General features: G+C 40.5%; 1 protein-coding gene across 1 annotated transcript in view; it reads right to left on the bottom strand.

The window, feature by feature from the left end:
* Positions 1 to 924: 924 nt before the first annotated feature.
* enpp6 (ectonucleotide pyrophosphatase/phosphodiesterase 6) overlaps positions 925 to 22,333 on the bottom strand; it is a 40,561-nt gene continuing 19,152 nt past the window's right edge. Inside the window, exons 2-6 of the mRNA XM_048593959.1 lie at positions 13,391 to 13,542; positions 11,103 to 11,282; positions 7,936 to 8,073; positions 2,743 to 2,866; positions 925 to 1,644 (exon numbers count right to left, since the gene is read on the bottom strand). Coding sequence (XP_048449916.1) covers positions 1,439 to 1,644; positions 2,743 to 2,866; positions 7,936 to 8,073; positions 11,103 to 11,282; positions 13,391 to 13,542 — 800 coding nt within the window. The 3' untranslated portion in view covers positions 925 to 1,438. The remainder of the gene's footprint in view (positions 1,645 to 2,742; positions 2,867 to 7,935; positions 8,074 to 11,102; positions 11,283 to 13,390; positions 13,543 to 22,333) is intronic.

Below are 22,333 nucleotides of genomic sequence, written 5' to 3'. Positions count from 1 at the left end.
TCGAAGAGGCGGGGATGGGGCCAGGAAAGGTGAGTGTAGGTAGGGAGTTAGGAAGGGGATAGGTCAGTCCAGGGAGGACGGACAGGTCAAGGGGGCGGGATGAGGTTGGTCGGTAGGAGATGGAGGTGCGGCTTGAGGTGGGAGGAGGGGATAGGTGGGAGGAAGAACAGGTTAGGGAGGCAGGGACAAGCTGGACTGGTTTTGGGATGCGGTGGGGGGAGGGGAGATTTTGAAACTTGTGAAATCCACATTGATACCATTGGGCTGCAGGGTTCCCAAGCGGAATATGAGTTGCTGTTCCTGCAACCTTCGGGTGGCATCGTTGTGGCACTGCAGGAGGCCCAGGATGGACATGTCGTCTGAGGAATGGGAGGGGGAGTTGAAATGGTTCGCGACTGGGAGGTGCAGTTGGAGGTGCTCGGTTCGCAACAAACAACTGCACCCTTCCCCTCCCCCTTTTCTGATGAAGGGTCTAGGCCCGAAACGTCAGCCTCTCTGCTCCTATGATGCTGCTTGGCCTGCTGTGTTCATCCAGCCCTGCACCTTGTTGTCTCGGATTCTCCAGCATCTGCAGTTCCTACTATCTCTGATTCGATAATACCACTAGGCCATTCTCTACCCTTAAGTAGCTGTCCTTACAATGATTTGACTGCATTATAAAATGTAACTTGAATACAGGGTCACGATGTAGTTTCTGAATCTCTTGCTAAAATGATGTTCTGTCAAATAAAGGGAGAAGTAAGATCCAACCGAATGTCTCCTCAATCTTGCAAGAAGAAGTGTTCTGGTGCTGCCTTAATACTGGACATCATTAAATCTGCATTTGATACTGTTGTCTGGTCTGTTCTGTCTTACAAGCTATCATGTCCAGTAAGGACATCAACTCTTTAGGTAACAAAGATTGCACAGGAATAAAAAAACTTGTATCAGATCAACAACTTTCATTTTTATAGAAAAACATCACAGGAGCTTCATCAGACAAAGATGAACATCAAGTCAAAGAAGAAGAAATCAGTAAGTCTGAGCAAGAGCTTCTTAAAAGAGCTGTTAATTAATGAGTATTTCAGTGGATAGGGAGGGAGTGAGGCATTAGCATTTATGAAGAAGCTTCACATCATGGGGCCAAGATGGCTAAATGTACTCCTGCCAAAGCGAGGATGGGATGTACGAAGTGTTAGAGACAGAGTAGCAGCAGAATTGTTATTTCTGAGTATACTTGGGAGGTGCTCAACTCATTGTGTATTGTAGACAATAACATTGACATTAAACTCATAAAGAATCACTTTACAGCATTCAGTAGGAAGCCTACCAGGATCCAATGTTTTGACAGTACGATTAAATGTTATTTGTATCTCCAAAGGCAATTAATTCGAATAATCTTGGTAAAAAATCACACAGTTCAATTCAAATTTTTTTTAAAAAATGGAATGGGACCTGATCAGAAAAAGACCCAGGCCAGCAATACTGTCAACACAGTTACACTAGCTTTTGCAGTGCAAGACAAATTCACACCGTTATTCAGCATCAATTTCACTTGGGACCAAGTACCATTGTTTGGCAATGGGTTTATTCCAGCAACATGACACATGATGTTGTATACATCAACTACTCTCATTGGAGGTGCCTTGTAATTTGACCTGAAATCTGAACATACAAAAACAGAATTAGTCATTAAATTCTTTAATAAAGTTTAGCATTTTGGCCACTGTCAAAATTGGACACTATTTAAAAAAATTACCTTATAGCATCGCAATTTGAGATATGCACTGGTGAAAAACAGTCTTTAAATTCACTCAGAGATAGTTAGAACTGCCGATGCTGGAGTCAGAGATAACACAGTGTGGAGCTGGAGGAACACAGCAGGCCAGGCAGCATCAGAGGAGCAGGAAAGCTGATGTTTCGGGTCAGGACCCTTCTTCATTTCACAGCTCCACGCTGTGTTATTTTAGTCTTTAAATTCATGCTGGGAATCGCTTTGGCAGCCTTTGATGTGTATTCATTCCAAATCTGTTATTTAGTTTGTTTTCACATTTGTTGTAAATTTGTTTTCATATTGAACCACTTAGCACTAAAGAATTTGGCAATGTATTTGCAAATCAATAATAATGTGTGAATTGGAGGAGAACTTAGAAATTGTACTATTCCTTTAAAACTTTGTTCATCCATCCTGATGGGAGAAAGCTAAAGAAAGCATGGGCTATTGCAACCACTTCAGAATGGTTGTATTGCATCTATGTGTTAATTGTACTTCATTGTATAGAGACTGTTGGGATTTACTGAGAATTCAAAGGTGCGCCTATAAACAGGAATAGCAGAGTGTATCATCACACCCAGAAATGTTGCTTCAATTTAAGTTGATACATTTCTTTCAATGTTTCTGCTTTTGTTACAATGGAATAATGGAACAATGCCCCTTTCAGAAGAGGCACTTAATTTATTATGGAGTCCAAAACAAACCTGGAAATGGGAACAAACTGGAAGGATGGTGGTTAGTTTATGAGTTGCAAAGATGTTTACTGGTGAAATTCCAGAACATACTGTCTTGATTTCTGAACATGCAATTGTCAATCATTTGGAATGCAGTGGAGGACATGCAAAAAGCCTAAAATACATTTCACTGCATGGTTTATCATGTAAGAAAATATATAAATTTAAATTGTATTTGTTAAACTTACATGTTATATTGTAAAATTCTCTTCTGAAGGTCAACTTACAAATATGTGAATGGTATCAAATGATTACCTGGTCCATAGGCCAGAAAGAATCCTTTCATATCCATCAATTCATTGTCGTAGCCATGCCATCCGTGCTGCCAACCCTTCTTGCCATCTGTTCCATTGGCCCAATAAGGCAACTTTTGTATATTCTGAAAGATAAATGGCAAAAAAAGACCGCGAATTGCTAGAGAATAATCAAAAAAAATTAACTATATCTTTTAGTAATTGTCATTCTAAAAATACACACTGGAAAATGTGACTGAAGCTTAGAATCTCCTTTTGCCATTTACACCGCCTTTAGCCCTATCAAGGAGGTCAGTTAGTGCTGATAACTGGTTTGTGATGCAGGGTGACACCAACAGGGTGGATTCAATGCCTGTACTAGCTGAAGTTACTATGGAGGACTTTCCTTCTCAACCTACTCCCTTGCTTAACGTGTGGTGACCTTCAAGTTAAACCTCCACCAGTTGTCTCTCTCCAATGAGACAGCAGCCTTACAGTCTGATTAGATTATGCTGACCTCACCTCCACTATTTATTTTCTTACTTGTCCCTTTATCGTCCTTGTTGCCTTGCATCAGCATTCAATTACTCCTGCTGCTTTCCCCTTTTCACAGACCTTCCCTTTCTAATCTGCACACTTCCGCCCATTTTCCTGCCTCTGCTTAAAGTCTGTTAAATCCGTACATTTTTCCAATTCCTACGAAAGAGCATTGATATGACGCTCATGTTCGTCTCCTCACAGATGCTGCATGACCTGTGAGGGTTTCAAATATTTTCAGTTTTTACAATGAAAACTCTGCTTATTTCAGCAGGTTTCTAACCTTCCCAAGAAAGCTCTATTTCCAAAAAATCGGACCTTGAGCAATTCTTGAGAATGTCATTTGTTTTCAGCGCTAATTAGAAATAACAGAAATGCCTTCAGGAAAGCCAACTGAAGAAGAGAATGCATTAATGGGGATGTCTGAATGTCTAAAGGTTTAATGATTGACTGTTACTTTGAACAGATCCATCCAGATTCTGAATAATAATGACTCTATGGGCAATGGACAACAAAAATCTATTCTTGAAGCAAACATTAGAACAGAGACAAGGAGAAAATTCTTTAGCCAGAGAGTGGTGAATCATATGGAATTCACTGCCACAGAAGGCTGTGGAGGCCAGGACATTGAGTATATTTAAGACGGAGATAGATAGGCTCTTGACTGTCATGGGGATCAAGAGTTACCGGTAGAAAACAGGAGAATGTGGTTGAAAAACTTATCAGCCATGAGTGAATGGCAGAGCAGACTCGATGGGCTGAATGGCCTAATTTCTCTTCCTGTGTCTTATGGTCTTATTTAAACAGTGGCTTATTTTGCTCTGTTTTAGTATTCCAGACTAAGTTAAGGACCATGCTCCCTCCAGTTCCAAGTTGCAATAAATTCTGATTCCATATCTCCATAAATGCAGTCACCTTGAGTTGTAAATGTGACCTTTTTGGAACAGAGTTACATGACGCTAATTGAAATTTATTGTCATGATTAGGTATGAATTGTGATGACTCAGAATATTCTGCCAGAAAAAGATAAATCTGAGACAGATTTATTAGTTCCTGCATTTATATTTATCAGCTCACAGAAGGAAATCAGCATGGGAATCACATGCGAGTAATAAGCACCAGCCCCTGCTTTTCTTGAAATAGAATTTATGGTCTATTTGAGTGAATAGATCTGCACTGACATTTCTGCTCCACATTATCCTATTCCCTCAGTTTAAATAAGTGGAATGAAAATCAGGTCCACTTCCATCCTCACCCAATTTTCCTCAACTTCTTTTACTCATGTGATGGAACAAGAAACTGTAGGGCTATAGTAAACTGAATGAGCCAAATTTCACATAACATGAAGATTTGAGTCAGAAATGCAGATGCATACTTCCATTCTGACAGGTCCATTTTAGCATTGAACAGTTTGGAAAGCAAATAATACCCGCTTTTTGCACATCAGTCAGCTGCCATATTCTGAAATGTAAACCCCCAGCAGCACAGACAGCCACCTTGACAACTTCTTTGAAAGGACAAGTACATAAGCTCGTGTGAAGTCGGATTCCCAGACAGTAATGGCCACAGTGCCAGGTGGGTCAGGTGCTGGGGAAGTGCGGTGCTGGGGATGAAGTGCAAGGTTGGTAGGGTGCCAAGTGGGTAGAGTATCAAGGAGGCATGTGTCAGGTGGGTAGGTTGCTAAGTGGCAAGGAATAAAAGCAAGAGATGGAGGTGGGTGGTGTTGGCTACTGGGGTGTGATGAGGGAAGTGTTGTGTCTGGCTGCAGTAGTTAGGTCCCAGAGGGTCAGGTGTGACAGCAAAGCCGGGTATTCAGGTCCTGAGAGCAAGGAGGTTGTCAGTTCCAGGAAGGGGATGATAGCGGGCCTGGCTGCAGGGCACGAGTGGATGGGTCCTGGAGGGATGCAGTGGAGGTGGGGGTGTCAAGTGGCAACATTTTCTGATGTTGCCAAGGCTCATGTTTGTCACTTTGCATCCCATGCAGGAGGAGATAGGGTTGGGGAAAGGGTGTTGCGTTTGGTAGCCAGAGAGGAGGGAGGTCCGGACCACTGGAAGGGGCAAGGAGTTTATCAGGTCACAAGGGTTGAGTATGGAGAGGGGAGTGTTCTCAGGGCAGCTGGTGTGTGGGCAAGGGTCAGAGTCTAGGGGTACAGGGAGATGTCAGATCCAGTGGTGGGGAAGTAGGAGTGTTGACTCATGGTGAGACAGAAGGGGTGTATCGGGTTCTGGGGGGTGACCATGGGAGAGTTGGGTCCAGGGGTATAAGGGGTGTTTGGGTCACAGTGTGGGGGTGTAACTCTCTGGGGGAGGTTTAGTTAGGGATCAGTTTAGTAATTACTCGGGAGTTTATCTAGAAATTTAACAGTCTAAATTCTCCTGCATAACTATTTATTAACTGTGGTGGAACCCTCCAAATTCTTCAATTTAAATGGGTATTTCCAGAAAGTTCCTTGCTTGGGGAATTGCCCAGCAGCATCTTCAATTTCCCAACTTATTCCTCCAGAGTATGCTACACCTTTATTTTTGGACTGCAGCGGTTCAAGAAGGCAACTCACCACCACCTTCTAGGGACGGGCAATAAATGCTGGTTGCTCAGCATCGCTCACATCCTATGAATGAATAAAACAAAAGCCAAGGATTCCACAGGCTCCCCACACACACTTCGCATCTACACTGCAGAAACAAATATCTGGCTGTTGGAAAATGCAGGTCAACGTCAAATCAGGAATTAATCTGAAAATCAAGGAACACAACAAACAGCTACGTTTCCTTGCTTGTGATCCGAACAACCCTTTATTTTAGTTCCGTATTTAACTCCACGAGTAGGATAATGAACTCAGCACTTCAGAATCATGGTCATTCAGCTGTAGCTGGTGTCAGCCTAACGTGACAGGTCAAAATCCATTTATAACACGGGATTTCTGGAAGCAGTTGCAACAAGACTGTAACCATTACAAGCAGCATAATTCTACAATCTACATAGCATTGAATACAGAACCGTACAGCACAGGAACAGGCCGTCAATCCACAATGTTGTGCTGAACATGATGCCAAATTAAAATAATCCCTTCTGCCTGCCCATGGTCTATATCCCTCCATTCCTTGCATACTCATGTGCTTATCTAGAAGTTCCTTAAATGCCCCTATCATATCTGCCTCCACCACTACCCCTGGCAGTGCATTTCAGACACCCACCACTCTCTGTGTAAAACCTTTCCTCTCACATCTCCTTTGAATCTATTTGACATTAAAAAATAAAAGACTCACAGGCTGTTAGATCAGTAAATTAGAATTATCCACAATAGCACGGAACCCTACTAACAAACTTGCATTCAAGGCATAGATAAACTGTGTTTAGATATGATAAACAATCTGTTGTTTGGTTTACTGCTCTGACACAAGTAGTTATAAAGCCAACTATTCACTACATTAATACTTGGAAGTTCAAGGTATTGCTGGCGTTTTATGACTGTCTTTTGCATGATGCAGTTATGTATTTATCTGTAGCTCCATGTCTTTCACTTATGCTTATATTTAATGTCAAATGTCCTTTGTACTTTGAGATTGGAAAGAACAGTATTCAATCATAAATGTGATTAGCCTGTATAATTAAACTCTTACTATCAAGAAGCATACCAAAGTCAAAAATTCATTAGCTTGTATTTCTGATTTGGCTTTACATTAAGGTTGTGCAATCTAAGAAGTGGTAACAATCAAATGAAGTTGGAACAAATTCCTCTGTCATGTATATTCAAGTCCATGCCTTGAATGCAAGTTTGTTAGTAGGGTTCCGTGCTATTGTGGATAATTCTACTTAAAGAATTTGACTGTACAATGTCACCAGCTTCCAATATCAGGGAAAATAAATCTCTTTTTGGCTTGGTTACATATTCACTTCTGCTAATATCATTTTATTACTGTATCACATGACAATGCCATTACCAACTGAAGCAATTTGAGACATTGTGGCATGGTCACTCAGTGGTTAGCTCTGCTGCCTCACAACACCAGGGACCTGGGTCCAATTCCAGCCTCGGGCAACTGTCTGCGTGGAATTTGTACATTCTCCTTGTGCTCCGGTTCCTTCTCTCAATCCAAAGATGTACAGGTTAAGTGGATTGGCTGTGCTAAATTGCCCAAAGTGTCCAGGGATGTGTAGCTTTGGTGGATATGTCATGGGAAATGTAGGGTTATAAGGATTGGGTAGGGGGGTGGGTCTGGGTGGGATGGTCTTTGGAGGGTTGTTGTGGACTCGAATGGGCTGAATGGCCTGCTTCCACACTGTAGGGATTCTATGAAGATCTCTCAAGTGAGCCAAATACTTCATACAAGATGATGAATTATTGAATTCTCTACCTTAATTTCAAATGCTAGTTCTGACAAAAGCCAGCTAATTCAAGGAATTAGTTCTGAGGAAGGGTCACCAGACCCGAAGCGTTAACTCTGTTTTCTCCTTCACAGATGCTGTCAGACCTGCTGAGCTTTTCCAGCAACTTTGTTTTTGTTCCTGATTTACAGCATCCGCAATTCTTTCAGTTTTTAATTCAAGAAAAGCAAACATTTCGTGACTTCTAAGAGATGCAGATGTACAGAATGCACAAAATGAATACAAGCTTGTCAGTTCACATTGCAAACAAGAAGACTTTGTGACTTACAAAACAATTTTATTCCACCATACCTCAGCAATAAACCAGCCTTTCTGAGCCAGCAGAGTAAGTGGTGCGACAAATTTCCCACCTTTATAATGATATTTGTCTGGAATTTCATCTTTCTTGTACACGCTCATCTCTTTAACTTTTTTAAGGTTGCTGTACAGCTGGTAAAATCAAAGAAATTTTGTCAGTTACATATAGTTGAGTCTCCTCATTCAAAATACCTCAATCAAACTGAAGTTCCCATTACTAAAAAGCCATGTTTAAATGGTTTACAAAATGAATAATTTCATTTCGGAACAGCTGCAAGGCAGTCGGCTCCTGTATTTTTCCACAAGATTCAGTCCACCAAGACAAACTAGAGATGACTACTCAACAATGTGAAAATTAATTGAGTTGTGTGATGTGAAAAGTCCACAGCATTTTTCAAATTGTTGCTAACTGTTTATTGTAGGAGTGAGGAGCTGCCTTTAAACAGATTTAAAGTATTATTTAGCCTTTGTGCACAGACAAATGAAAATTTGAATGTGAAATCTGCTGATATTTTATTTGTGACATTGAAAGCATGTTACAGGCTAATTTGGACAAAACAGGCAAGGACATTAAGGGTGAAGACTTGCAGTATTATGCTGATCTGATCTCTAGACCATACAATATTTGTGCTCATCTGATAGAAATGTCTTACTTCTGAGAAGAAGATCATATTAAAATATTCACATAGGTTCAACTTATCCCATTCTTTCCTCCATAGTTTAATGTGCTCTATGTTATAACACCAATTTATACACATCACAGATTTTCCAAATTTGATTACTGGTCTGTCATGAGTTAGCTGATTATAGCCAATATGGTAGTTCAGAGGACTACAAGGTAGAGTTATTAAAAGTACAGTGATTGCCAATAGGTTTCTCAAACCATTTGTCATTAATCCTGTACTTAAAGAGAGTATCAGACAAAAGATGAAATGTGAGAGTAAGCTAGCTAATAATATGAAAGAAGATGGCAAAGAGTTGTTAGGTATCTAAAAGATAAGAGAGGGGCAAGAGTGGACATTAGACCACTAGAAAATGTACTGGAGATGTAGTAACGGGGAACAAAGAAATGGCAGATGAACTGAATAGGTACTATGCATTAGTTTTCACTGAGGAAGAAACCAGCAGCACACCAGAATTTCAAGAGAGTCAGAGAGTTCTAAACTAGGGATCATTTTTTAAAGTGAGAGGAGAAAGATTTAAAAAGGACCTGAGAGGCAACTTTCTCACACAGAGGGTGGTTTATATGTGGAATAAACTGCCAGAGGAAGTGGTAGATGCAGGTACAGTTACAATATTCAAAAGACATTTGGAAAGGTTTAGAGGAATATGGGCCAAACTCAGACAAATGGGACTAGTTTAGTTTGGGAAACTTGGTCGGCACGGATGAGTTGGAACAAAACATCTGTTTCCATGTTTTATGACTCCATGAGTGTAGTGGCCATCATTAAGGAGAAGGTGCTGGTGAAGCTGATAGGCCTGAAGGTGGATAACTCATCCAGACCGAATGGACTACAGCTCAGATCTCTGAAGGTGATAGTTGAGGAGACTGCAGAGGCATTAGTGGTGATCTTTCAGGAATCACTTAAGCAAGGGATTGTAATGGCTGTAATGGCTAATGTAATACCCCTGTTTAAGAAGGGTGGGAGGCAGAAGACAGCAAACTACAGGCCAGATAGCCTGACCTTGATAGTTGGTAAGATTTTAAGAGTCCATAATTAAGGATGAGACTGCGGAATACTTGGAAGTGCATGGTAAAATAGGGTTGAGTCAGCACAGCTTCATCAAGGGGAGGTCATGCCTGACAAATCTTTAGAATTCTTTGACAAGGTAACAAGCAAGTTAGACAAAGGAGAGCTACTAGATGTGATCTATCTGGATTTCCAGAAGGCCTTTGACAAGGGGTGACACAGGAGGCTGCTATATAAGACAAGAGCCCATGGTATTAGAGGCAAATTACTGACACGAATAGAGGATTGGCTATTTGGTAGAAAGTAGACAGTAGGGGTAAAGGGGTCTTTTTCAGGATGGCAATTGGTGACTAGTGGAGCTGTGCAGGCATCAGTGTTAGGACCACAACTATTTATGTTGTATATTAACGATCTGGATGAAAAAGCTAAGGGCATTGTTGCAAAGTTTGCAGGTGACACTAAGATAGTTGGAGGGCCAGGTAGTGTTGAGGTAGCAGAAGAACTTGGACAGGCTAGGAGAGTGGGCAAAGAAGTGGCTGATGGAATGCTGTTTATGAAAGTGTGAGGTTGTGCACTTTGGTAGGAAGTATAGAAATTTAGCCTATTTTCTAAATGGGGACAGACTTCTGAACTCTGAAACACAAAGCAACTTGGGAGTCCTAGTTCAAGATTCTCTTAAGGTTAACATGCAGGTTCAGTTGGCAGTTAGAAAGGCAAATGCAATGTTAACATTCAGTTCAAGAGGGCTAGAATACAAGAGCAGAAATGTACTGTGTGGAATATTGTGAGCAGTTTTGGACGTCAAATCTATAAAAGGATGTGCTGGCCTTGGAGGGGGTCCAAAGGGGGTTTACAATAATGATCCTGAGTATAAAGGGCTAGTCATATGAGGACTAATTGAGGACTCTGGGTCTGTCCATGATAGAGTTTAGAAGGACGATGGAAAGTTGATTGAAACTTACAGAATACTAAGAGGCCTGGATACAGTGGACGTACAGAAAATGTTTCCACTAGTAGGAGAGACTAGGAGCTGAGGGCACAGCCTCAGAGGGAAAGGTTGAAGCTTTAGAATTAAAACAAGGAGGAATTTCTTCAGCCAGAGGGTAGTTAATCTGTGGAACTCATTGCCACAGAGGGCAATGGAGGCCAAGTCACTGAGTGCATTTAAGACAGACGTAGATAGATTCTTGATTGGTAAGAGGATAAAGGATTATGGGAAGCAGGCAGGAGAATGGGGTTGAGAAACATATCAGCCATGACTGAATGGCAGAGCAGACTCAATGGGCCGAATGGCCTAATTCTGCCTATGTCTTCCAGTCTTATACATAATCCTGATATTCATACAGGATGCTTTCCTGCTGAGAGCATGGCATTGGCAAATTTTCTCAATGCAAATCAAACTGACAAATCTTGAAATCTATCCTCAGATCCCTTGTTCCTCTCATACATTGCAATTACTTTGTTGCCTACCTCATTCAGTTTTCCTTCTTGAGGCCACAAACTGACTATAGGCCCTCGATCCATCATGTTCAATACATCTGACATCTTTATATATTTATCAAGTTCAATGACCTTCTCCATCCAGAAAATGTCAGTCATTCCATGGTCCGAAAACAGCATAACATTCAATTCATTCTGGAGACCCACTTCCTGCAAAATGTGCAAATGAGTAAGTCCTGAACTTGGTTTCTCTTTCCATGTATTGCAAGAAGAAGTTGCAAACAACTTACAGCAATTTTACTGCTGTAAAATTAAAACAAAAAGTTGTTGCATAAATGCTAGTCTTTTGTTTCTTATAATTCCTCAGAGTAAAAGATGTCAACCTACTAAACACAGATGAAACTGGTGAAACTATATTCATAAATATTAGAGTAATAACTGGATTTAGGCTGCTTTTCTCTACGTATTTCTGAAGTACATCAGCAATATGTGTCCTTAATATGTGCTGGAGATGAAGGAGGTTACTAGCTACTCTGTAAGCTGAGGAAATGTATGCTTAAGTACACACCATGTGCCAGTGCTGCAGCTTTACTCAGAACCCTGACCCACAACCTGCCAATCTGGCATTTCAGTTGCCTAGGTAAATTCCTCAAGCAGAGAGCCAGGTCAGATAAGGATGGGCTGAATGACCACCTTCCGTACTGTAGTGATTCTATTAATTCATAAATAATGCTACCAATTGCAACATCATGTTGATACATAAAGAGGTTTATACAATAATATTTAGGGGCAGTAAATTTAGGGTAAAAGATGTGATGTATCCTGCAGTCACGTGCCTTATCCAGTCACAAGTCTGGCTGGTATGGTTATTAGAGGTGAAAGAAAGGCTTATAAGGATTTACTGAGAAAATGATGCAGGGTAAACTGAGATGGTACATAGTGCACTGAGAAGACAAGATAGTTACACTTAGTGACAATGCCAACCCTCTTTGAGTTTAACATGAGTAAACTTTGAGTCTCCCAAAATCCCAGAAGATAGTAGAGGTATTGGGTTGCATATTGTACAGCTGCACATTTCAAATCCTTTCCAAGGTGAAAGGGAATTAAGGTCAAAAACAACACTATGGTTTACACTGAACACTCAAGAATGACATCTTCAAACCGCCACAGCATTGTTTCTAGAGAAGCAATTTGATTTCACATTAAAGGATCAGTCTCACCCTGCTTCAATTCTGTGCTAGCAGCAGTATAATTGTAAATGATACAAAGCAAATTTTGAAGAGATCCATTTCAGTACTTTTCTGGCATAAAAATATAACGATATCTAATTATTAGCGAATCTGTGTTTAGTAGGTTGACATTTTTCACTGTGAGGAATTATAAGAAACAAAAGACTTGCACTTATGCAGCAACTTTTTGTTTTAATTTTGGTTCATCCCAAAGTGCTTTACACCTAATGAGGTACTTATGAAGTGTAGTCAGGTTGTATACTTGCTACATGTTATCCATGGATCTGCGTAGTCACAAGGTCAACCCCGGATGTGATCTTTTCTTACCTCACTGACCAATCAGGTCTGAGCTTATAGTCCTTCATGGTAGATAGGGGATTTACATTGTAGCAGTCTCCACATTTTTTGTTATATGTAGGAGTCCATGCCCCCATCCCCTATGGGTAACAAGAATTTGGTGTGACGCAGGAAATGTCATAGCCAACTTGTACACAGCCAATTTCCACAAACAACAATGTAACACAGTATGATGGCCAGATAATCTTTCATGTCGATTGAGGGATAAATATTCCCCAGTACACCAGGGATATATCCCCTCCTCTTCTTTGAGTTAGTGGCTCTTGAAACTTCATGTGAGAGAACAGATGGGACCTCAAGTCTCCAACAAAGCAGCACTCCCTCAGTATTGCACTGGCACGTGAGTTTGGATGTTTGTTTCTCGTGTTGGATTTGAACCTACAACATTCTGACTCATATGACTGAATCTCATTTGTTCAGCCCTGGCCAACATTGATTTGTTAAGGCTTAAGTGTCTGTACATTGGGTAGTTGTAAATTTTTCTGATAGTATAAAAGGGCTGACTTGAAAGAAACATTAACTTCAATGGAAATGAAATGTGGCAGGATATAAAACAGATTGCCGATCACTATCGCATATTTTATACAATCACACAGAGTCAACATAACCTTTTGGGCCTCTAAAGGTGTGTTCAAGCATCTGCTGTTTGAAATAAAAAGTAAATCTTCTCAGAAGTATAATTTTATTGATGAAGCAATTAGTGCATATATTGACATTTGTCATTTTTCTGACCTTAATTTTCATGTTCATGTTTCTTAAAGTCTCATCCAAAGCTTTGGTGGCTTCCTTTCTCTGCTTTGACCAAGGGCCAAAATGATGACCTTCAACATCATTGCGTTCATAGTACACTGCGGCCATGTCTGCTTTCCCCTGCCTAATGAGAAAACAAGATAGTTAATTAAAGGCAGATAGCAAGAACTGCGATGCTGGAGTCAGAGACAACATGGTGTGGAGCTGGAGGAACACAGCAGGCCAGACAGCATCAGAGGAGCAGGAAAGTTGACGTTTTGGGTTGGGACCCTTCTTCAGAAAATGATCCCAACCCGAAACGTCAACTTTCCTGCTCCTCTGATGCTGCCTGACCTGCGGTGTTCCTCCAGCTCCACACTGTGTTATCTCTAACTAATTAAAGGCAGCCCTTTCTTTAACAGGTACAGATCCACTTCCCGTTCATGTCATTGCGATATTTTTGGGACCACTGCAACATACTAAATGGCTTAAAATTGTTTTTTTTCTTGTACAGGTGAAGATTTTGCTGTCAAGTCCAGTATGAGTTTCCCATTCCTAATTGCCCCCTTTGAACTGACTTGTGTACTAGGCCGCTTCAGAGGGCAGTTAAGAGTTAACAACATTTCTGTGGTATTGGAGTCACATGTGGACCAGAGCAAATAAGGACAACAGGTTTCCTTCCCTAAAGGGCATTAGTGAACCAGTTGAGTTCCTATGACAACCAGCAACGGTCACACGGATACCATTTGACGAACGGTTAAACTCCAGACTTTTGTTGAATTCAAATGTCACCATCTACAGGTGATTTTCTAACCCATGACCCAGAACATTAGCCTGGGGTTAACTGACATGATCATTATGCCACTGCCTCCCTCATTAGAAATATTGGAAATGCTTCACAATTTGTAGCTATGTAATAATCAGGTCCTCCTGGAAGTTTCACACTACATCAAGAAATTCACAAACGTGATGTGACCATGATCCCTTTCTGACATAACCAAATGATGATGATCTATAAGGGATCTAGTACAATGGCATGGATTCCAGATACATCTTTCCCTGGAATTACAGGAAACGATGACTTTTGGTAGATACTGTTTCGTCAGATTACCATTGTATTATCTGTCAGCCAGGACATGTTCCAACAATATATTAATCATATCATCAAGGATCTGCCAGGATGTCTCTGTAGCGCAGTTCAGACAAACCTTCATCAGCTCATGATAGCAGCAAGGAACCATGGTCTTGTTTTTGAAAGTGAAATTCATCAAATTAAAATTAGCTAAATCAATTTCTTCAGTTCAATCTACTTGTCAACTAGTATTAGATCTAACCAAAATGGAAGATGTATGGAATATACCTCTTCGGGTGGGTTTTTTTTAAACATTTTATCTGAATGTGTTCCAGACATTGTGAACAAGATGTCCCCTTTAAGATTTCTTCCACAAATCACACCACACATACAGCAGGAAGATCACTGATGTATTTTTAATCTCTCAAAAATGTTTTATCATCGAGCAATATTATGATTTCTCAAAGGTGACCATGTTGAAAGTAGATACACTCCAGATGTCCATCGCTGGGTGGCAAGCCTGTTTGTTTCCAAAATCCTTGTGATACCTCAGGCTAACTGACCCAACACTGAAAGAGAGATTCTTGTTTTAGTTTTTGAAAAACATACATGCTCAGTATGCACTTCACCTACTTGTGTGCTTGTGCCAGAGGTTTGGAAAAATGCAAACATTATGCCTTTGTTCAAAGTGGGTTATAAACTTCGGCTCAGTGAATGCAGAGTAGTCAGTTTAACGTCAGTGAAGCAGAAACTTCGAAAAAACCATTATTCAGGATAGAATTAAGACCATAAGAAATAAAAGCAGGAGTAGAGTAGAGTATTTGGTCCCTCAAGCCTGCCCTGCCATTCATGACTGATCCGATATTTCCTCTTGTCCACTAGCCTGCCTTTACCGCGTAACACTTCATTCCCCTACTATCAAGAATTTATCTATCTCAGCTTTAAATGTATACAAGGACTCTGCTCCCACAGCTCTCTGTGGCGAGCACTTCCCAACACTCAAAACCCTCAGAAAGAAGAAATTCCTCCTCATCTCAGTCTGAAATTAGCACCCCTTAATTCCGAGACTGTGCCCTCTGGTCTTAGATTCTCCCTCGAGGGGAAACATACACAACATTTACAACGTTAAGCTACTTAAGAATCTGGTATGATTCAGTGGTATCACCTTTCATACTTCTAAACTCAAGTGAGTAGAGTCCCAGAGATAGTAGGAACTGCAGATGCTGGAGAATGCGAGACAACAAGGTGCAGGGCTGGATGAACACAGCAGGCTGTGTTCATCCAGCCCTGCACCTTGAGTAGAGTCCCAACCTGTTTACCCTTTGCTCTTAATACAATCCTTCCATTCCAGAGATCATCCTAGTGAATCTTCTCTGAACTGTCTCCAATGAAATGATATCTTTCCTTGAATAAGGGGACCAAAACTGCTCACAGTACTCCAGATGTATCCTTACCAGTAACTTATACAACTGCAGTAAGACTTCCCTACTCATACTCCAATCCCTTTGAAAGAACAGCCAACCTTCCATTAGCCTTCCTGATTACCTGCTGCACCTCTGTGTAGGCTTTCTATGTTTCCTATAAAGTATCTCCAGGTCCCTATGTGTGGCAACTTTCTGCAGTTTTTCTCCACTTCAATAATATCATTTTCATTTGTTCTCTCTTACAAAATGAAGAGTTTCACACTTTCCTATAATGTACTCCACTTGCTAACGTTTTGCCCACTTAATTAACCTATCAATACCTCTCTGTAAACTCTTTGTATCCCTCTCATAACTTCCCTTTCCACCTAATATTGTGTTGTCTGCAAATTTGGCTACTGTATATGCACTTCCTTCCCCTCAATCATTAACATTGATTGTAAACAGTTCTGGTCTCAGCACTGATCTCTGTGGAACCCCAATGGTCATGGGTTCCCAACCTGAAAAACAACCCCGTATACCCTCTCACTGTTTCCTGCCCCCCATAAGCCAATTCTCTATTCATGCCAATATACTACCTCCAATAGAAACTTTTAAGCAGCTTTTGGATAAGCATATGGAGGATAGTAAAATGAACCTTCTCAGGATAAACTGATCTTAGTAGGATAACTGTAAACTGTGAGGAGGACAGTGTAGAACTTCAAAAAGACATAGATACTTTGGTGGAGTGGGAGAATAGGTGGCAGATGAAGTTCAGTATGGAGAAGTGTGAGGTGATGCACTTTGGTACTTTGAAGAGATAGTATAAACTAAAGGGTACTAGCTTAAAAGAGTTTGCAGGACCAGACAGCCTTGCATGCATGTATATAAATGGAAGCCTAAGCAGGGTGACAAGTCGGAGAAAAACAAGGATAGTAATCAAAGAAAGAACAGTAAAATGCAAAAACAGGAGACAGGGTAATCAAGGGTGAGAGATGAACAGGGCCACAGTTTAAAGAAAAGTTAGGATGGTTAAAAATGGCAAAAAGGCAAGCCTAAAGGCTTCGTATTTTAATGCACAAGGTATTTGGATTAAGGTGGATGAACAGGCAGGGCAAATCGAGGTAAATGGATATGATCTCACAGCCATTACAGAGACAGTGATCCAAAATCTCTTTGTGGTTCTATTAAATTCCTGCTACGTTTCATGCATAGGAATTGTATTGCATCATTATCCTGCACTATTTCAGAACCAAGACAGTTAACAGCTCATAACTATCAGTAAACTCAATTTCCAACATTGACTCGCTTGCATAGTTATATCACAGCAACTCAGCAGGAATTAAATTTCATAGAAATTAACGTGAAATTGTTAAACATTGTAGATGATCTTGTTGACATCTCTCACATCCACCCTTCGATGTCAACCTCACAGGAAACATTAGAATGGATAGACATAATCCACAGGAAATCTCACTGGCAATGCTTCTCATCCTCCCCCAATCATAGGCCAGTTAGAATATAAAGGATATAGTAAGAACTGCTGATGCTGGAGTCAGAGATAACACAGTGTGGAGCTGGAGGAACACAGCAGGCCAGGCAGCATCAGAGGAAAAGGAAAGCTGACGTTTCAGGTTGGGACCTGATGTGGCCTCCTCTACATCGGTGAGACCAAGCGGAGGCTCGGAGACTGCTTTGTAGAACTCCTGCACTCGGTTCGCGACAAATGACAACATCTCCTAGTCGCGAACCACTTCAAGTCCCCCTCCCACTCCCTGGATGACATGTCCATCCTGGGCCTCCTCCAGTGTCACAATGACGCCACCGAGAAACTGGAGGAGCAGCACTTCATATTCCGCCTTGGGAGCCTACAGTCCAACGGTCTCAATGTGGACTTTACTAGCTTCAAAATCTTCCCATCCCTGGCCTCATCCCATGACCAACCCTCCCTCTCATCCCCGCCTCCTTAACCTGACACAACCTGTCCATCTTCTCTCCCACCTATCCACTCCTCCCACCTCACTGACCAATCCCCACCACTGCCTACCTGCACTCACCTATCACCATCCCACCTACCTTCCTCAGGCCCACCCCTCCTCTCTCTATTTATTTCAGAGACACCTTCCCACTCCCCCATTTCTGAAGAAGGGTCCCGATCCGAAACGTAAGCTTTCCTCTGATGCTGCCTGGCCTGCTGTGTTCCTTCAGCTCCACTCTGTGTTATCAGCTAGAATATAAAAACTTGATCCTCGCAGAAGTGGAGAACCTAAATGCAGGTTTCCCCATTGAGTGGTTGATTGCCATTGAGAAAGCCACACACTTGAATTGAAAAATTATTGTGTAATTCTTGTGCAATTCATATGCCACATTCACACTACAGTGATGTGTCCCAATGATAGTCTTCCTCTCCATTCCACCCAGTGGATTAGCTATCATAGTAGAACTAAAAATAGCAGATGATGTGTTCAGGATGCATCCATGGGATTTGACAATATGATAATTTACGGCAGAAATTTGACAAAGTTCCCAAGGAGACAAAGTGCCGCAGTTCTCATAGAAATGCTCTGTTCCATTATGTAATCATGGTTCTCATCCTGATTTTTTAAAAACTTACTTTCATTCCTATTTGTAGCTTCTGCGATGGACTGAGCAGCATTGTCTTTAATTTGTTCATTGGCATTGCTAGCTCAGCCAACAATCATTGCCCAGAAGGCAGTTAAGAGTCAACAACATTGATATGGGTCAGATGAGGTAAGGACAGCAGATTTCCTTCGCTAAAGGAGGACAGTGAAGCAGGTAGGTTTTTATGACAATTGTCAGTGGTTGCCAGGTCTCCGTTAAGTCATTTTATTCCAGATTTTATAGAATTCAAATTTCACCATCTGCTATAGTGGGATTCAAGCCCATATCCCCAGAGTTTCTTGGATTCTGAATTGCTAGCTAATGACATTACCACTACACCATTATCCTTCCCATTTCCTTATTCCCTGTGGTATACTTTACAATGAAGAAACTTCTTGTGACATTCTTCAAAACAAAACTGAAACAGCAACCTTGTATTAAACAAAGAAATAATGTGCCCACTGAGAAAAGAGTCACACAAAATTTGTTACTAGCCCAGACTAAATTGCTGAGTTTTGGAGTCTTAAAATGAAAACTATTATGTTTTGCTTAAACTGAAGTTTTTGTAAGTGTGAAGCAAGAACAGGGCCAAAACAGTCATTTTCAAAGTAATGTCAATATCTAATTTCTGGACACGGCTGAAGAGTAGATAATCAATTTCGGCTGAACTGCCATTTACAAATTTTATTCAGTGGACCGTGACAAAGTCGTCAACAAACCATGATGCACATTTTAGAAGTGCTTTGCTTTCCACTAAAATAGGACATAGCACAGACTGATCAGTTTGACATGAAAAGCATCAAGGATTTGTCTCAGAAACAAGCTTCAGCAATTCATATGGGATCCAGTGATATAAGACAATCTTTCTTTATGCCTGCTCTTCAGATGATGAGAATACACACAAAGCCAATGACCCAAGTTCTCCATTCTTCATATTTGCACCTGGACAGTGTCCCTGTTCTCACTTGACGCACCTTTTTTTTAATTGAAGGTTGTTGAAATGTTTTGAATTGTGTAGCGTAAGTTCAAAATGTTGTCATAGTCTGCCAAATTTGTCTTCAACCAACTTAAATCTGAGATCTTTGGTGCCATGCAATGTGCAACATATGACTAAAAAGACATGGAAGATCTACCAAAAACGATTAATCCGGGAACTTGTGGAACAATTTACTGTGGCTGCTTCAGCAAATCAGAGGTTATGTAGTCTGAAGTGAAGACACCTTTTGACAAATCATCCTCTCTGCCACCTACAATGCGTAATTCAGGTATACAATGAGATGTGATGGCTCAAAAAATACTGACACAACAAAACTTAAGAAATTCAACTCCATCCAGAAGAATGTAAATTGGCAGCGTATACACCAGAAGAGTTATTGAAACATTCACTGTCTCTTTCTTTCTCTCTTTCTCTCTCTCTTTCTCTCTCTCCACAGACACTGCCTGACTGGCTGAACGTCTCTAGCAATTTCAGTTTTTATTTCCAAATTTTAACATCTGTAATATTTTGCCTTTCTGAAATTGAAGCTAAATACCAAAGAAAATCAAGGTCTCTGAATTTAATATGAAAGGCAGTATGAATTCAGAAGGTTAAGTTCCAGTATTGTACATGTGAAATATAGCCCAATTTCCCTTCTTTCTTTGGAAAATAATCACTATTTCTACAGCTGTTTTAGATTGTATTCAAACAAAATTCAATCTCAGTTTTTTCAGCTGAGTTACTCAAGTTCTGAAGAATTTTAAGTCCCAAACTGGGTCATCACACAACACTAAATTAATCATCTGCACAATGTACAGATGTTTCCAAGATGTTATGTAATTTCCCTGATGGCTTCTTCTAATTACTATTTATGTCTTATAGTTACAGTGACTGATTTGCACATTTTTTTCATATATAAGATAATAAAGATATGATGCCATTTGTGATTTAATTGCTTTCATCGGGCAGGCACTCTGCAGGTTTAAAAACATGCCCAACTTGTTTTTATGTGAGCATAAAGTGTGAAAGATTTCAACCTCACAAGAAGATGGCAATGTTCCTCCTCCTCTCCCTCTCATCGTCAAATGTTATGTGATCATTAAAGCAGTTACATCACCACAAATTTAGCTCCCGCAACTTGCAAGAATTCATGTTGAATCTACTATTTAGAAGCCGTCTTACTGTTTGATATGTTTACCTTTTGAACTGCTATTTTGACTATTCATCAATATACAGCAGTGTACACCCACATCTATGAACAAATTAAACGAAACAGAATCTATTTGGCTAGAGTCATGAAACAATCTAGGTAGCGTTACTTTATAGAATATATTCTATATGTCTCTAACTAGTTGGAAAGATATAAAGGAACAAATTAGCTAGGAAATTATAGAATTGTCTGTACAATTGTCTGTACAGTTTCCAGCCCAATGAGGACAGAGACATTGCTGGATCAGGTTTTGGGCAATAAGGTGGATCTAGTATCAGTTGAGGAACATTTAGGCAACTGTGATCATAGTATATTAAGATTTCATTACATTAGCTATGGAAGGGTCAAAAGAACTCAAAATAAAAATAATGAATGGCAAGTGGGCTAATTTCAATGGGTTAGAAAGGGACCCTGCCCTTGTATAATGTAACTGAAGATTAGGATGAAAAGCCATAATTGAGTAATGAACTGCCTTTAAAAAGGAGATAGTTTGCTGAAATAAGATGAGGGGCTTACTGCTGAAGGAGAAATAAATATATATAAAGCCAGAACTTCCTCTATGATGCAAGAGAAAAAGATTAAGATGAAACAAAAAAAGTTTTGATAGTTTTGAAAACCTATTGCTTCTGCAAGTGCTATCTAGGCTGAATGTAGAAAGTGTAAAGTGGAATGGGGAAAAAAGAGCAGCAAAGAGAGGGTATGAGAAGAGACTGGTAGCTAATGTAAAAAAGAAAGCCAAACATCTTTTATAGTTATATTTCATAAAAAGATGGCAAAAAGAGGAGTAGTGCCAACGAGGAATCAAAAAGGAAACATTCACATGAGGCAGAGGGCATAGCTGAGGTGCTAAACAAGTTACAAACCAGTTTAGCCTTAACTAGAATATTGTGTTAAATTCTTGGCACTGTACTTTAGAAAGGATGTGAAAGTATTACAGAATGTACAAAAACATTAATGAGAATGAAGCAATTCATTCCTGAAACCAACATCTGGATAGACTGGAGAATGTGGGGCTATTCCCCTGAGTAAACAGGCACAGATAGAATTTCAGCATCTGACCCATACAAGTCATCTAGAAGCCCAAATGCAAGAACCGAACTATGATCTGTGTTGATATGTGGTCACCAGGAAAGACACTTTATACTGACAAGTGTTGATATCATCAAAAAACTGAATGGATGGTAAGCACATTGATAAACCTGCAGTCAATACAGGAAACTATCAAATCGAGCTGGTAGGAGAACCAAGGTACTGTTTGCTCACATTGAACTTTTCGATACAAAATGCTCCGTTTCGGAGTCAACTCAGTAACTGAGGGATTTCAACACATGAAATTGTAACCTCAAGGTCTTAAAGGAACACTGAATATCAGTGATAGTAGGAACTGCAGATGCTGGAGAATCTGAGAAAACAAGGTGTAGAGCTGGATGAACACAGCAGGCCAAGCAGCATCAGAGGAGCAGGAAGGCTGACGTTTCAGGCCTAGACCCTTCTTCAGAAATGGAGGCTTCACAGTGGGGTTAAAATTGTTTCAGAGATAGTAGGAACTGCAGATGCTGGAGAATCGGAGATAACAAGGTGTAGGGCTGGATTAACACAGCAGGCCAAGCAGCATCAGAGGAGCAGGAAGGCTGACGTTTCGGGCCTAGACCCTTCCTCAGAAATG

The sequence above is a fragment of the Rhincodon typus genome, chromosome 3 (assembly GCF_021869965.1).
Source record: "Rhincodon typus isolate 14 chromosome 3, sRhiTyp1.1, whole genome shotgun sequence".
NCBI classification, from domain to species: Eukaryota; Metazoa; Chordata; class Chondrichthyes; order Orectolobiformes; family Rhincodontidae; genus Rhincodon; species Rhincodon typus.
Note: the sequence above shows the minus strand (reverse complement) of the source record. Positions and strands in the feature narration are given on the sequence as shown.